The sequence below is a fragment of the Anas platyrhynchos genome, chromosome 1 (assembly GCF_047663525.1).
Source record: "Anas platyrhynchos isolate ZD024472 breed Pekin duck chromosome 1, IASCAAS_PekinDuck_T2T, whole genome shotgun sequence".
NCBI lineage: Eukaryota > Metazoa > Chordata > Aves > Anseriformes > Anatidae > Anas > Anas platyrhynchos.
This window is the reverse complement of record NC_092587.1, coordinates 182390650-182406476: the sequence shown is the minus strand read 5'-3', so window position 1 is coordinate 182406476 and position 15827 is coordinate 182390650. Positions and strand designations below refer to the sequence as shown.

At 39.0% G+C, this 15827-nt stretch overlaps 1 protein-coding gene across 6 annotated transcripts in view; it reads right to left on the bottom strand.

Moving 5' to 3' along the window:
• Nucleotides 1–15827, bottom strand: part of DCLK1 (doublecortin like kinase 1) — a 240859-nt gene that overhangs the window by 12916 nt on the left and 212116 nt on the right. For 4 of the 6 annotated variants that reach the window (XM_072032599.1, XM_027470351.3, XM_072032600.1 and 1 more), the window contains one exon: nt 8900–9013. In XM_072032599.1, the coding sequence (XP_071888700.1) occupies nt 8900–9013 (114 nt within the window). Of the gene's footprint in view, nt 1–3076; nt 3151–8899; nt 9014–15827 lie in introns of all 6 variants that reach the window. The other 2 variants (XM_027470372.3, XM_038174523.2) reach the window with 1 other exon arrangement.

The window sequence follows — 15827 nt, the reverse complement described above, 5'->3', positions numbered from 1 at the left end:
AGAACATGGGAATGCACCATAGGCAGAACCCACCTACCCCCAGGCTGCCTTTCCTGGCTATCAAGAATAGCCTCAACCAAACCTATCATCTTTGGGTCTAAATGATTTCAGTGATTTGGCCCCTGTATTTTTTGTTTGTTTGTTTGTTTCTTTGCTCCTTATATTGGTGGAATATTGAAAGGTTTTCTATCCATTGTATTTTATACTGGCTACGACTATTGCTGGGCATAAGGTTTGTTGCATTTTAGTACTTCGAAAAAGTCCTGTCACTTAAAACACTTGTACATATTATCTTCCTGACAAGAAATAAAACAGGATGCAAAATGAGCAGTTGGAAAATTAGGATTTAGAGGCACTTTGAATAGGAAAGTCTTAGGTAGAGAAAGGAAAAGGTTTTCTGGTTGATTGAAGGAGGAAATAGTGCTATTTAAAAAGATATTTTAGAAGACTGCTAGAAACTAGGGATGAAAATGATCAAAGGAGCGGAGAAGAAATGAATAGTTTAACACTAACAAAGGGAGCATTACATTTTCCTTGGGACCTGCTTTCATTTTTCGCTGTACTTGTGAATTCAGGTTAATTTTCATGGGCCTGTGACAAATTAACTGTTTTATAGATCGAAATTGATGAACCTTTCATATGCTTTGCATTTGTGCTCGCAGTTACCACTAAAAGTAAACAATTGCTAAATCGAAAATGGTTTTATTTATACTAAAATGCTGGTCACTACAGCAGTTGCTTGTTTCTTGGAGATGAAAGAGGAACAAATACAGACCAGGGCTTGTTCTAAGCTACCCCTGTTATAGCATTTCCTAATTACGCCTATGAGCCCTGCTCTCCCAATTTGCCTTTGCACACTAGGTGCACTGTTTAGAAAGCACTAATTATAAACATTGTTGTTACTGCCCCCAGCTGGAAAACAGAGCAGTTTATGTATGAATACGGGAGATTATCGCCCATCTGCTCCAGCCCATTATTCAGGGATGTGTCATTTTGTATGCTGATGGCAGCCATTACTAGTGCTTTAGTCAAATGGCCTTTTTTTATTATTATTTTTATAGAGTTTATTTATTTACCAAGTTGCAGGATTGGAGTCTTTCCCTCTACCTCTCCAAAATGCATATGGTTTGTTTCAAAATCTGGGCTGTGCAGTTAAACTGAGTCAAGGCCAATCTGAGACGGGTCTCTAGCACAGGCTCCTTTCTGGTTGTCTGCTCTCCCTGAAGCTGGATTAAAATAAAAAATAAAAAAAAATATCCAATACTCTATATAACAAATGGAAAGACAGATTTTAAATGTATTTATTTTGGTGGGGAGGGACGGGGGAAGAGCTAAATAAAAGGTAGTAAAGCAGAAAAGGAGTGTAAACTGATCATGGGTAGCAATTATACTATGGAAAGATAAATCAGTGATGCTCTTGTGAGCTTTCCTCTGTTTTACAGAAAAGGCATTACATTTGCAGCTATTTGACAAAGTCCTGCCTGACACAAAATGCCATCTTTCCTTAGGAAGTGGAAAAGATAAATGCTTTTAATACTATCACACTTGGCTGAAGCTGGGCACTCAGGACCCATTCTCCCCTTCTTCAAGAGCAAAACCAAAAAGCACAGCTGCTGTGCTGCTGTCTCCTCACTTAGCTGTGTTACAGGACTGGAGCCTGGGAAGAATGATGCCAAGGGACAAAACAGACAAAGCATGTTTTCCTATATTTTTTTTTTCAGGTTGCAGAAGGTTATAGCCATGAAGACAAGTGCGATAGGCTAGAATTACAGGTACTGCTACCCATTCAAACACTCGGAGTGGAAGAGTTGCTCAATTCCTGCCAGCCAGTGTTTAAATGATGGATGGGAACTACTTTTCTACTTCTTGGCTGAGAAGTAGGATTTTTTTTTTCTTTCCCCAGAACATCCATATCGCAATCTACTTAATCCTCAGTGGGAACCGCTAGGTTTTATGGAAACTGTGCTGCAGCCCGATCCATGCACTCAGTGAAATGATCCAGGGGTGGAATTTTGCTTCACTGGAACACTTGCAGTGATCAGCTCTGCTGTTTCGCCAATGTGGTTAATTTGCTGATTTTTTCGAAATACCTCACAGACGAGTTTTTAAAGGCTTGAATCATTACAGTGTTAGAAAACTCAGCTTTCGTGAGAAACTTATAAAAATCTCCTTAGCTATCAAAACCCAGGTCTTGTGAGTAATAATGAGGAAAAAAGCCAGCAAATAACCACTTGATGGAAACTGCAGGGCCCTTGATTGATTGAGGAGGTGTGTGGGCCTCGTGTGGGCTATCAGAACAGGATCCCTCCTTGCCCCCGCTCCAAAATAACCCCCTCCCACCCAGAGACCCATTTTATCATACAGCCAGCTAACGACAACCCTGGCACAGTTACACAATGAAGAAAAAATATATTAAAAAGACTCATGCAATATTAAAAAAAAAATCAAAGAAAAAGAAATAGGTATCAGAAGGGTTTTAAACACAAAATAGAAAGAATGCATCGTTAGAAACACAAGCTTACCAGCACATACAATGCATTGTATTTCATTGAACTTGGGAGAGTTTCTACGTACTACGTTCTGCAAATGCATTGTTCCATCTAAGGTAAGGATTGTGTTCAGTGGGTTTAAAACGACAGTATATAGCTCCACATCTCGCATGGAAAAAAAGGAGGAAAATATATATGCTGAGAGCCTGTTGCTGCTCCGTGCGTTTAGAGGCAGGAGCAGGCAGGAAGCGGATGCCTTAAGAAGCAATAGGAGGGGGGGCACACCCCAGCATATCTGGAAGGGTTTCTATATACACTGTCCTTTTAACTAGAAGGGGAACTGAGACTGAGCATGTGCGATGGAGAGAAAGCTGGCGATGTGGGTGTGAGGGATGGGTGAAGAGAGGGAATGGGGAGGGGGGAGGTGTGTGGCATCTCAACCGAGATTCAAACGAAACCGATAAAAGCAGCGTATGGACCGGAGAACAAATCAAAAAGCATGTTTATCCACCGAAGGAACTGGTTAATGGAGACTGCCAGCACGTTGCCATGGAAACACTGACTGTTGGCGCTGCACCATCTCATACCTTATCCAATACATTCCTGGTTGTTGGTAGTAGTCCAAAGACCCTGATCTCTTGATGGTAAACCCGTGGTCCAGCTGAGCAGAGAGAAACGGGGCAACTCAGTGGATCGACATTAGGCTAAAGAATTAAGACTCCAGAGCAAGCCGTTCCTTATTTAAGTGCAATATTTACTGTTTTCACTTTCAGAAGGCACTTATCTAGCATCCTAAAGCTATGTACCGGAGACGAGAAAGAAAAGAAAAAAGTAAAGAAACAAAAGGAAAAGATACTAACTTTAGAGTCTGTCTTCCTAAATTAGAAGCCAATTTATTCAAGCTAAAATGGAGTTTGCGAAATAGGTTACTTAATGCATAATGCATTCATTTAAAAGTCTGACAAATATCTTGTTACCTCCGAAGACAGAAGTGCCCTTTTAAGTTGCACGTACCAGTAATGGAAAATTATCTTTTGCAATTAAACTGAGAGGTTTAATAATTTCTAAAAAATGCAGTGCAACCATCACAAGGAGCAGGCTAGACAGACTACACAAGGCTTAAATTAGACTGCTTCATAATCATGGAATGTGTAAAGATGAAAAGAATCAGGTTTTGATACCCCATCAATCATGGTAATTCATTTCTAAAAATGCGTTAACCTTGGAGAGGACTACTCAGAGCCATGAATAACATTGTTTATCATTTCAGCTTACACCTCATGCTCAAAAAGATAACAGTACAAAACTATTAGGTTTAAAATTGCACCAATTAAAGTCAAAATGGAAATGAACTTAACATTGTGTCCAGTAAAGTGTGCTTGAGGTATTATTTAAGGAATATAGATCTTTGAAGTTTAGTTTATCGTTAGCAGAATAATGTGCATAGGAACAAAGAAAACAGGCTGTTTTCTCTAACCCTCCTGGTGCTGCACTAGCAAACGTTTGAGACATCATTAGCTGAGTTAAATAGGATTTTAGGGGTAAATATCTTGAGGGAGACACTCTGCCCACTTTAAAACTGGAAGTTGTGATGCTTTTCACATTTTGCCCTATGAAGAGAAAAGGCCATTTTGTGCTTCAGTAAGAGCGTGGCATATATTTCCGACACTGGGAACAGTTTCTAATTCTAAATTCAGTAAAATGGTTCAACATGCTTCTGGTTATGAACTACTTAAAGGGTAGCTACGAGCTAACTGCAAATTTAAATTTTTCTTGATGACTATATTACAAGTGTGGAATTTGATAATTTATTCCTTTTTTTGTTAAAACAATGCCTGTTTCATCTTATTTAGAATTATATGCAGGACGTTTCCTGTTTAAAACATGAGACCCTTGTACCTATAGTTCATTTTCTGTTGCCTTAACTACACTGGTCTGCTATTGCCATCTACTGGCTACATACTATACTGCATATAAACATATAAAAGGGATGCTTTCTTAAAAAGCAGATCAAAAAGATCGCTCTAAAATCGGATAGCAAAAAGGTAAGATAGCTAAAATCAGGGGACTTAGCTTTCTAATAAGAGTTCAAACAATTTAGCCAGTGTGGAAATAATTCCACTAAAAAAACAGATGGTACACACTGAGCCCAGAACAACACAAACAACGGATAGGAAGTGACATCTGAGTCACGGGTTCGTCTTTAAGCCAAGCAAAACTAACAGACTGAACTTGGCTTCTCTTCCACACCACCCAAGAAATCCCCCTTTTAAAAATGCCACTTGCAAGCCGTCATTTGGTTTTATACTCGGCGGAAGGCATGGCAATGACCCATCCACTGCCCTCCCCTTGCCTGGCTGCAGGCAGCAGCCCCAGTTTGGCATCCCCAGCTGACATTGGCCCCCTGCAAGAGGCAGAAAGCTGCATCAACTTCCAGCACAGCTTTTTTCCTTTTCTGTCCTACTCCATTCCTGCGAGTCTCCAGCTGGAATTTACTCTCATTGCCAAGACAGAGACCTCAAACAACCTTAGCATTACATTATCGTTAGTCTTCTCCTCTGTCTTAACAATGGCAAAAATACAAGCACATAAGTGACAACATACAGGCAAAGCTTTAACATTTTAGACAAGAACACAAACTGAATGATGCTCAGTTAATATACAGAATTATGGTACACCTCTGGATTGTGAAAGCATTCTTTTTTTTAAAAAAAAAAAAAAAAGAAAAAAAAAGATTTTGGCTCTTGGCATTATGACACTGCCACTAAAACCTACAGTGTACAGCCACAGATTATTGTTTAGTGGCCAAATAAAACATGGGATGACATCCTTGAAGAACTGAATGAAAAATTCCAGTCCCAAATTTTGAAAAAGACTACTTAGTGAAGGCCTGTTTTTGTGATTTTACTGCAGTGTCTGTATAAACACCATCACAGATGTACAAAATAAGCTGTATGAGAAACCTGACCCTGCAAATCTTTTGGCACGTACTTAGCAGTAACACGGCCATTCTGACACAGACCAACGGGGACCTAGCCTGGCAGCCTGTCTTCTGCAGTGACCAGTAGTTAATGCTTATGACAAGAGTTTAAGAATAGGGCAAGTATAGAGATCTTTCTCCTACATACTCTCCCATCAGCAAGCAGTGTTTTTTAGGCACTTGTTAACTCTATTGCTGTTTTAGAAGCTGGCTCTCCAATTAAAATTTTGCTGGCAAAGCTATGTTGGTTTAAGGGAATTTTTTCCCAACTGACATAGTTATGCTGGCAGAACTTTTAATGAAGTATTAATGTACGAACAGAAAAGTCTCTTTGCTGGTGCAGTTAATTTTGTTTGAGCAATCATCTCCTGCTACATCAGCAAAGGAGCTACTTTCCTAGGCATGCACAACACGTTCATTCTGGTAGTTTGTCCAAATGGCCAAATCCTTCCAAATGTGGACAAACTTAAAGTCTGGACACATGCGTGAGAACTTGTAGGATGTCTCCATCCTGAATGGTCAGAGGTAACTTTTACAAAGGATTACTACATCAACAAAGCAAGCGTACACCTGAGCAAAAGGAGTCCATACAATGTACTTGGACATTGCTGAAGGAAGCAGTAGCCACAGTACACATACGTAAAAAACAGATGGCTTCAAACTTCCTCCCAGTCAAGCTGACCACAAAAACATCCTTATGAATGTAGTTTTCATATTAGAGTCTTATAAGCTTAGTTTTCGTATTAGAGTTTTAATTGGTGCATATGATAAATACTGCTTGAGATCTTTGAGGTGTGTTACTTCTTACCACGAAAGAAAACAGGCATATAGTATCATACCAGTGTGAGGACAAATTAAGAACTAAATACCACAGATTAGCTCTCTCTGTACATAAATAGAGTTAGAGAACTCAAAATAATTCTAATACTTATAACTATTAATTAATCTCTATAAATATATGCACATATTAACACATTTTCACAGACAGACACAGATGTGTTACATAATATATAGAATGCATCTCTATATATTATATACACAAGCACTCACTCAAAAAGTTACAGTAAACATACAGGCAGGAACAATAAAACAATATTTTTGTAGAAAATATACTTAGTGCACGTCTTCATTGCTGAACATTTTTTTCAGCATCTGTATGTACTTTGAAAATTCTAAACGCAGAGCAGGCTTAGTTAATGAGATTTACTTCTATGATATTTGATATTGCACAGTTAAAAGGAAGATTCCCAAATGTAAAACCCTAATGACATGCATGCCAAATGTATATTACATACACTTTCAAATGCAGAAACAACAATTAAAGGTTTTGTTGTCTTGCTTTTGCTTTATTTTACTTATTAAAGGTAATTTATTTTTAAAATCAATATTACCTAGCTTTTTGGATCATTATGAAAAGATGAAGAGGTCTGTAATTTCCCCTATCTTGCAGAATTTTAGAAATTAGTTCACACAAGCTAATCAAACCACTTTTTGAATTTTGTAAAAATATTCTTAATATTTCTACTTTATAGGCCAACCTGCAGGGTTAATCATGCCAGAGTATGATGCTCACTCATAGAGATGATCACTAAAAATAATTAGTTAAATTTCCAAACTCTACAAAATAAATAAAAGCCATTAAAATATAAACAAACTTTCTTTTTTTCCTGATTTGTAATGTTCTGCAGTGGAAAGATTCACTACAGTGCCTTTTTCATTACTCAAGTGTCAAACTGCTGTAAACAATTCCTTGGCAGAGCAACTAGGGCAAAGAAAAAAATAAAAGAGGAGGGTGGGGAAACTAAAAAATAACAGAGGCGACGGATGGATGAGGACAGAGGCATCATTTCTTGCTTCTAAGCTTTGAAGTCATTAGCATGGAGGATCTGAGCAGTAGTTCTCATGGACAAGCGTGCTGGCAGTCCATTCGAAAGGAACACAGTTTCAGCTAGTCTATACAGAACATACCTGCAGTTCAGATGAGCAATGGGTATGTGATGTTTTAGTTGTGGGAGAGTTGTTGCAGTATTATTGCTTAAAAATGAAAATAAAAAAAAAAATAAAAAAATAAAAAAGCTGACTATGTTAGCCGATGACTGAGAAAAATCTAAGAAAAGCATGAGGAACAACTTGCTTCCATGTTGAGGAACTTTAGGGTTGGGAAGAGTAAAGAAAAATATGACATAGGCACAGCTTGAAATTTTAAGTACTTATACCAAGTAACTTTGAGAGAGTATCCATTCTGCTGTACAAACAGTTCACACCTGTGAGCCAGATTGCATGTGCTGAGCTGAGTTTACTTCATGCTGATTTAACTCACCACTGGAGGGGCTGAGCTGAGAAACATGAAAGTGGAAACAGTACAAGAAAGTGTACATGTGCAGTCACACCACCTGCAATTTATGGAAGCTGGGAACGAACACTGAGTAATCTGATATGGGAATGGTTATGTGTCACTTATTTTTAGTGACTATTTGGAGCATTAACATTACCATGAATAATAAAGAAAAGCTTACAAACACAGGCAGATGTATCAAAAATGTAAAGGATGTGCATGTTACTATTTAATGGTATTAGTATGAATAAGCTCATAAAACACTGAATATATTCTGTGTGTATGTATATCTAATACACATGTTCATCTTTAGGCAAAAAATACAAATGCATATGATGTATACTATGCGGAGGATGCCATTGAAACTTTAGTAAAGCTTGGCCAAAATTTTGGACAAGCTTGGTTTCAGAAGCTCCCACACATTATGACCTGGAATGTCGAGACTGCAGTTGCAGTGTGACAGAAGGCAGCAAGAAACTCTATTGAGTTTCTACCCAATTAAGTCATTCTGCCCAAAGGGGAAGCAGGCTGCAAGCTGCATGTGGCTTTGGCATGTAATAGCAACATGTTAATGCTCAGCTAAACCTGAAGTGGCTAGACTAACATCAACCACGAAGGTGGCACTTCTCAGCAAGCTGTGTGTCATCATAGCTCTCTTTGGTGTCTTCAAAGAAGAGAAGCTCAGGTTGCCATATGGGTTTTCTGTTACAGTTCTGAAATTTTCACTCATTGTAAAGTGCTGCTGTCCTTCTGCTACAACCTCTGTATTGCCCCAATCCATGTGAAGATTCTGCTGCCAAGTAAAATGTCATGATACCATAATTCAAAGTGTAGAATCTATATTGGAGTTAGGTCCAACAATCTTCTGGCGGAATGTGGAAGTGTGCATACAGTTAGATCTCCTAGGGACGTTAAATAACAATGTGACTCACAAGGAGAATCAATGGAGAAATTGTACAGAGTTACCAGTCTATGTTTATATTAATTGTTTGAACTATCTAAAGATTGACTCTCTCTTTTGGTGGCATGTCCTAAACACACACAGTCTTGTGGGCACATATTTAAGTGTTTCAGCTGTGTATTTCAGATGCTTACTGCTATGACAGAAACTCCAGCTGCTGTGCTGTTCGGTTTAGGGCCTGTGTTGAAATGCTTCTTTATCTTCCCAGCTACTGATAGCTGATGTTCATTCTCTGGAAGACCATCATCCTGCAGAGAAACAAAACAAAACAAAACTTCAGAGAGAAAAGGCAAAAAAAAGGCTTTGTCAAGTGATTCTGATAGCACCTGTCAATACAGAGAAGTTTTAAAAAAAAGTTTGTAATGAAATATGGGTCAGTCATTGTCTTGGTATTTATAGGATGAACACTGAATTACATAATGAATGAGCCTTTCTCTTCTTCTTTACGCAACATTTTTCTCTCAAACTTTAGGTTATGATAATTAAATATTTTTTATATATTTTATTATTATTTCTACCAGGTCTTAACAACCAGTGCCTGGTTATTCTTAGGTGCATTAATTGGTCCAAAGCATAAGCTTGGACCAATTTATTCTTCTTTTTACTCATCAAATACATTTGAAGATAATGAGTTTAAACATAGAAAGAAGCCAAGAGATTATAGAAACCCAAAGCTTCTGGTGTGGTAGGGTGCAGAAAAGATTTCCAAATGCTGTGTGAAAACCAAGTTCAGAATTGCTGTATTTTGACTAAATTATATATTTTGATACAAGAAGAAAGGAAGATTTTATCTATCAATGTGAGTAGAAGGCTTTCAATTTTGAGGGAGCTTGATACAAGCACGCACTGGGTATTTGTCAAAATCTAACCTGAGGCAAGGCACTTTATACCTTGTGCCCATGGCTTCCCCAAGCCAGTCACACCATAGATATTTATGGGAATTACTCTACATTATTAAATTTTTGAACTCCTTCTGGTGCTACCTTATGTCTACCAGTCATAAAGGTGACAAGCCCTGGGATTGTGGGGTTGGGCCAGTGCTCCAGCTCCGGCTTAGTGAGCCCCAGGGAGAGGAAATCCAGGCAAGATGGGAGCTGAGACATGCCCTGGCCCAGGCCTGCTATGTGGGTGAACACAGGCCCTCATGAACACCACGATACATCACAAATAAAAAAACATTTGCAGGTCAGTTTGGGGCATCTGGTACGCAGAGGTATGCGCTGCCTGGGCAGGACAGCAGAGGCGTCAGCTGGAGTCAGCTGTGGGTGGCCTTTTCTTCCTTGCCAAAAACCACGTGTTCTCAGCTTGAGCAAACCTGAGGTAGAAGTTACACACGGCTACACGGCCAAGTACAGGCAGACACATGTTCTCCTGTTGTGTGCACCCAGCCAGCCAGCTGTGCCAGGGCTCTGGCCCAGAAGCTGTGCAGCTTCTGGAGGTGCCCCATCCTGGCTGACACCCCCTGCTCCTGGCAGCAGGAGTGTCTATCTGCACCAAAGCACGCAGCCAGCCTCCATGCAGAAGCTGAACTCCATCAAAAAGAATGGAGTTTGCAGTTTTGCACAAGTCAACAGGTTGAATTCAAGACCAAAACAAGACAGGAGCTTCTAAGAAACTGCAAAAAATGTCTTTGTACCTGATTCAGTGGGCAAGAGGGAACCAGCAGGAATGTCCGTGCAAAAAGCACCACTTCCCTGCTAGCAGAATAAGCAGGATTTCAGACAACGACATGCAGAATATACAGAATATGTAAGATATCACGTGCCTGGTCATCCAGGGGCCTGATATGCATCCATCTATTACTGCTTTGTATGTGTAGCTATCAACAATTGAGAAAGATCCTGAAAGTCCACTTAAGCAAAATTCTAGCAGAAAACATGGAAACGAGATAAGAGCAGAATACAGAGAGATTTCAGACTAAGATCAGAATATAGAGAGATTTCAGACATTTTTTCTTCTGGCTTTACAGAGACTCTGAGTGCACACAAAGAGTTACACAGTTGTTGCAGTAAATCATGATCCCTGTGAGCATATGGGAACTTTAGGGAGGTTGGTTTGGGTTTGTTATTTATTTAGTTTGGGGAGTTTGTGTTTGGAAATCCCTCACTCACCCCTTAACAAAATGTCTCAGCTGGCAAAATATGGTCAAGTGCACACAGCTGCAGAACACAAAACAAAACAATGCGACCCAGTAGCTGATTATTGTCTAGCACTGGGGAGTCTTGGCTCGGTGGTATATGACCCCTAAAAATAAGCTGCTTTCCGCTGACCTTGCCTTTCCCAGAAGAAAGTCTATAAAGTGAGCTCTTCTTCACTGAAGGAAAAAAGAAATCATTCTCTTGGCTTTCTTGACAATGAAAGCCTGCCAAAGTTTCATGTTGTCTTGTCAAAAGGCTAAGTTACAGAGAGGACAATAGTTACCAAGACTGTGGTAATATTTTACTGGTGAAGCACCACACCCTCTGTTCCAGTGGCAATCTGCCAGAGATGTGTACTTGGGGCTCCAGCATTCAGATGAAACATTTTTCAGCTCAGTTTAGGATGTAGCATAGCTATGTATGGGCATCACTCTTTCATTATGACATTTTCAAACTACTGTCAGTGCTACCTGATGTTTACTTTTTTAAAATGTATTTTTTTTTTTCAATTCCAAAGTGCTTTGTGAACAAGCTAATATATGTTTTTGCTGGCTCCTGGAATCACTTCAACCAACAATAAAATAGATAGATATTATGGGCGAGAGATGACAGCTACACACAAGGCAGGAAGTTAAAAATAAAAAATAAAAAAAAAAAAAACAAAAATCACCGCACCAGATTCAGCAGAATCAGCAGGGTTAAGTTGTAGAACTGGAGAAGAGGCTAAATATTCCTGACAAGAATTTCATCAGGTTACTGTGATGGGAAGGATGCAAGCCCTCAAAGAGGTTAAAATTGTCTTCCCCCTATGTTACCCTCTAGGAATATGAACTACTTCTTGCAGTGGGTTACATCCACAGAATTTCATTTTAGCTGTAGCGGTCTGGACAAGATCTTTTAAAGATGACTTGTGATTTTTGGTGCTCAATTCTGGGAACTTCAAAGGGTTATGATTTTCTGAGAATGCTGACTGCTGATGCTCTGAAAGAAGTGCTCTCCTGAGCATGTTTCAGAAGCTGTGAAGAAAAAATTCTTTGACAATTTCAAAAGTCTGGTCCAGAATTTAAGTTTTCATGTGGCCACTGTTAAGTGCCTGGGATCTTCCAATTATTATTATTTTTTCATCAGGCTCCACGAAATCCCTTTCATGTTCTATTTGCAAGAATTCATGTAAATAAATAAATAAATGCGGCAGAGGATCTTGGCATCATTTGAGTAATTAAAAAATACTGTTTTCATATCTGCAGTGTTCTATATGGCAGAAGACATAAAAAAAGGGGTGTTAAAAAGAATGAACAAAGTTCAGGATTCCCAGACTCCTGCTGCCCTGAAGCACTCAGATTCACTTCACAAGCCAGTCACAAGAGTTTTACTTCCCAGGTCTGAATGCATCAAATGAAGAGGTTATTATATAAATACCAGCAGAAAATGAGAGCAAATAAAAGTGCCGGAAAAGCTTTTTGGCTGTTTCCTTTAGGGATTACAAGGAGATTTTTCTCTGGGCAGTGTCCTAGGGTGTGACCAAAAGTACAGCAGCTGCTGAATAAGAAATGTCATTTTAAATTAAGTTTCTTACAAATGTTAAGTTTATTACTATTTACTTCTTGGTTATTCATTTCTTTTACACACAGATCTCCAAGGCAGACAAGGTTAAGGATATACATAAAGGCTACAGTTTCCCTAATTCTTTTGAAGCTAGCATGCCATCTTCTTCCTCCAGCAACAGCACACCACATTTTATATTGATTATTTTAACAGAGAAGGATTTATAGAATGCAATCAGTCCCTTTCAGCATTCACTGCTCAATGATGTACAAAAAAAAAAAAAAGAAAAAGAAAATACTTAGTACTCAGACAATTGAGTAGATTTGTCCCGTAACTTGCCACTAGTATACTGCAGGTTATATAAAGTTCCCAACCTTTAAAATGCCCGACCTCAAGCTTCCAGCCCTTCTTAAAATTCTTTGGGTTTGCAGAGAATTTGAGCAGGTAAAAGAAGGAACTGGGGTCCCAATAGGGGAAGTATAAACTGATGGATTTGTTTCCAGGTCTAAGTGTACTGCATGTGAGAGACAAATCCAAATAAACTAAATGGAGGGGGCAAAGGACTGCTGCTGAATTGCATTTAGAATTCAGGATCTCCATCTGTGGCAGTGGCAAGTAGCCAACATCTTTTCAGGTTTTGTTTTTTGAATTGAAAACAGCTGGGATATTATTGACATAGGAACTGCTTTACTGGTCTGACTCTGACCATAACAAGTTTTGCAGTTTCCAAGAGGATTCCAGATATTTTTATAGCAAAAACTGAAACTGAAATGAGGGTTGGCTCCTATTGAAACTGTCAAAGTACATTCCAGGAATCTCAGCAATTTACCAAGTAATCACATAGTAAGCAGCTATAAAGTGGAATGGTTATTTACAATCTACAAAATGGTTTTATACAGTGTAAGCAGTTAGAATACTTCTATCAAAGGTTTGATCAAAGAGAGAAAATGTTTCTTAAAATTGTCAAAGAAAACACATGCCTGCTTTTCAATCCAGCTGCTCTATCCAATGTTTTAGCTTCAAGTTTACCATTATATGAATAGTTCTAAAACTGAAATACAGAAAGGAAAAATAAAGCCCGGAATTTGATGTCATGGAGAGCAATTTAAGCAGGTTAGCTGGGGAAGTGGAGAGTTAGGTGAAAACTCCAGGTGCCATTTGTCTTCTGCAAAGGAGAATATTTTACGAAAGTTGCAGAAAATTGCCCAGGACACATGTATCTCAGAACATTTTGTAAACAGGGACAAGAATATTAATTCTTTGGTCTGAAACTGGGAATGAGGTACAGGAAGGCTGTATTCACAACTGGTCAAGCTGGGGATAAAAGTACTGGAATGAGAGGTTGGATGTGACACCAGTCTGTCATTCTGCCTCTGCACACAAGCAGCCTTTCATTGCTAGGTTATCTGTCATGTGTGCCTCAGACCCACTCAAGGGAAGTATCCTTTTTCATACTTAAGCACCTGTTTCATCTCAGCCATGTTCTTATTTCTCCTGAAGTGAACTAGGAATTTAGTGCAATCTAGTTAATTTTGTGGCTAACAGTAAGCATTTCCATGTGTGAATCCCTGAAATAGGAGAGACCTTTGGAATGCGTTCAAGTGCTTTCCTGAACTGGTCCCAGCACTAGCCCTTCTTCCAGAAAAAATATCTGCAGGATACGTATGAGAATTCAAAAGGGGTTTTGATCTGTGTTACAAACTATCGGTAGCATATTGCTGAAGACAAAACACTGACTCGTCTCAGTTCCTAAGAGCAGCAATTGGACGGAAAAGAAGAAATTACAGAACTCTCATGGAGTATTTGCTTCAGTTATTGGTGGACAGAGCTGCTACAGGTTTTGATTGCAAAAAGTTATAACCAGCATAGAACTACAAGAAGTGCAGCAGAGCTGGACTAAAGCTGAATTAAACTCAGTATCCAGTTTCCAACAGTGCATCAGTCACAGTTCATGAGATAGTATGTTTAAGGAACGAAGGCAAGAAGAAATTGAACTTTCCTTGCTACATCGTCCAATTTCTGCCAATCAAGTATTTAAGAACCTTGTGATCCAGAAGTTTTATCCAGACCACAGTATTTAACAGGCGCCAATGGGATCACCCTCCAAAAATGTATCAAGCTCCCTTTTGAATCTACTCATACTTGGCCTCCACAGCACCTGCTGGCAAAGGGATCCATATCGTAATTCACTGCACAGAAACCTAGGAATTTGCAAGGGTGCTTCAGTAACCAAAGAATTGGCTACTGGAGCTCTGCAATGCTGGAAGACTTCAGACATCTACTCCTTTCCCTGTTCCCCTTTGCAGGAAGTATTAGCAAGAGCAGGGAGCACGCTGTCACCTTGCCTGCATACCACAGCCTCAAATTGCTGCACCTCTTCTTAATGCATCTTGCTAAAAGACCTTCCTAAGACACACTGTGGAGTAATTGAAGCACAATTAAATAAATAAATAAAAAGTGTCTGGGGGAAGCAGACAGCTCCAATGTATTTTTCACAAAGGAGAAGATTAGCAGCCACATGCTTATGTTGCATAAACAAGTGGTGTTTCAATAGCCTCAGCAGAAGTATGCAGACCGACACAGTGGGTGACCTGGCCTCTCCACTTCTTCTTAGCAGTCTCCTCCATCTCCTTCTCACCAACATGCCAGAAATCCCCACCCTCCCTTTTCCCATGGAGATAAAGAGACACTTCAGTTACCAAAAGTCATTATAAATTGTGACAGAACACTTTGTCCAAGGACAGTACCTGGCATCAAGGAAAATTATTATTTCAGCTGCTTGAATGTCATCTTAAAAATGAAAAGGTTTTCATCACGCACTGTCCTGGATCCTTGTACTCTCTGTACACAGCAAAAGCACTCCGCATAATACCATTTACAGTAAAAATACTTTAAAAATAAGGTTTAGGCAGTAAGGTAGCCTCCAGGACTAAAGCATATACTTTGTAAACACTTCAGTGATCATCACTATTCCAGGCAATATCAAAGTCACTTCCAAAGAAAAAAATACTAGCTTTTGAGGTTATTGTATCTTTGAATTTTTCGAGCAGTGTTCCAGTGAGAAAAATTGTTTGGATACAGCAGCTCAGGGAATCTGTTAACCGAGGGACAAAATAGCATTCTAGTGAGAATTGCACATTCCAACTTGTAACAAGGAAAATGAAATACTGTTTCTTCCTCCTTTGATTTTATTTTTCTCTGCTGATTGTAGTTGTATTTTTTTCTCCGTCTTCCTTTCTGAATTTGAATCTAGAATTTCTCCAGTTCTTCTTTTTGTCATTCAAATATTTTAAGAAATACTAAATATGAAATAATTGACAAATACTAAGTAGTGTCCTTGTCTCAACATTAATCAGAGACAAATCTCTTTATTCTCTGA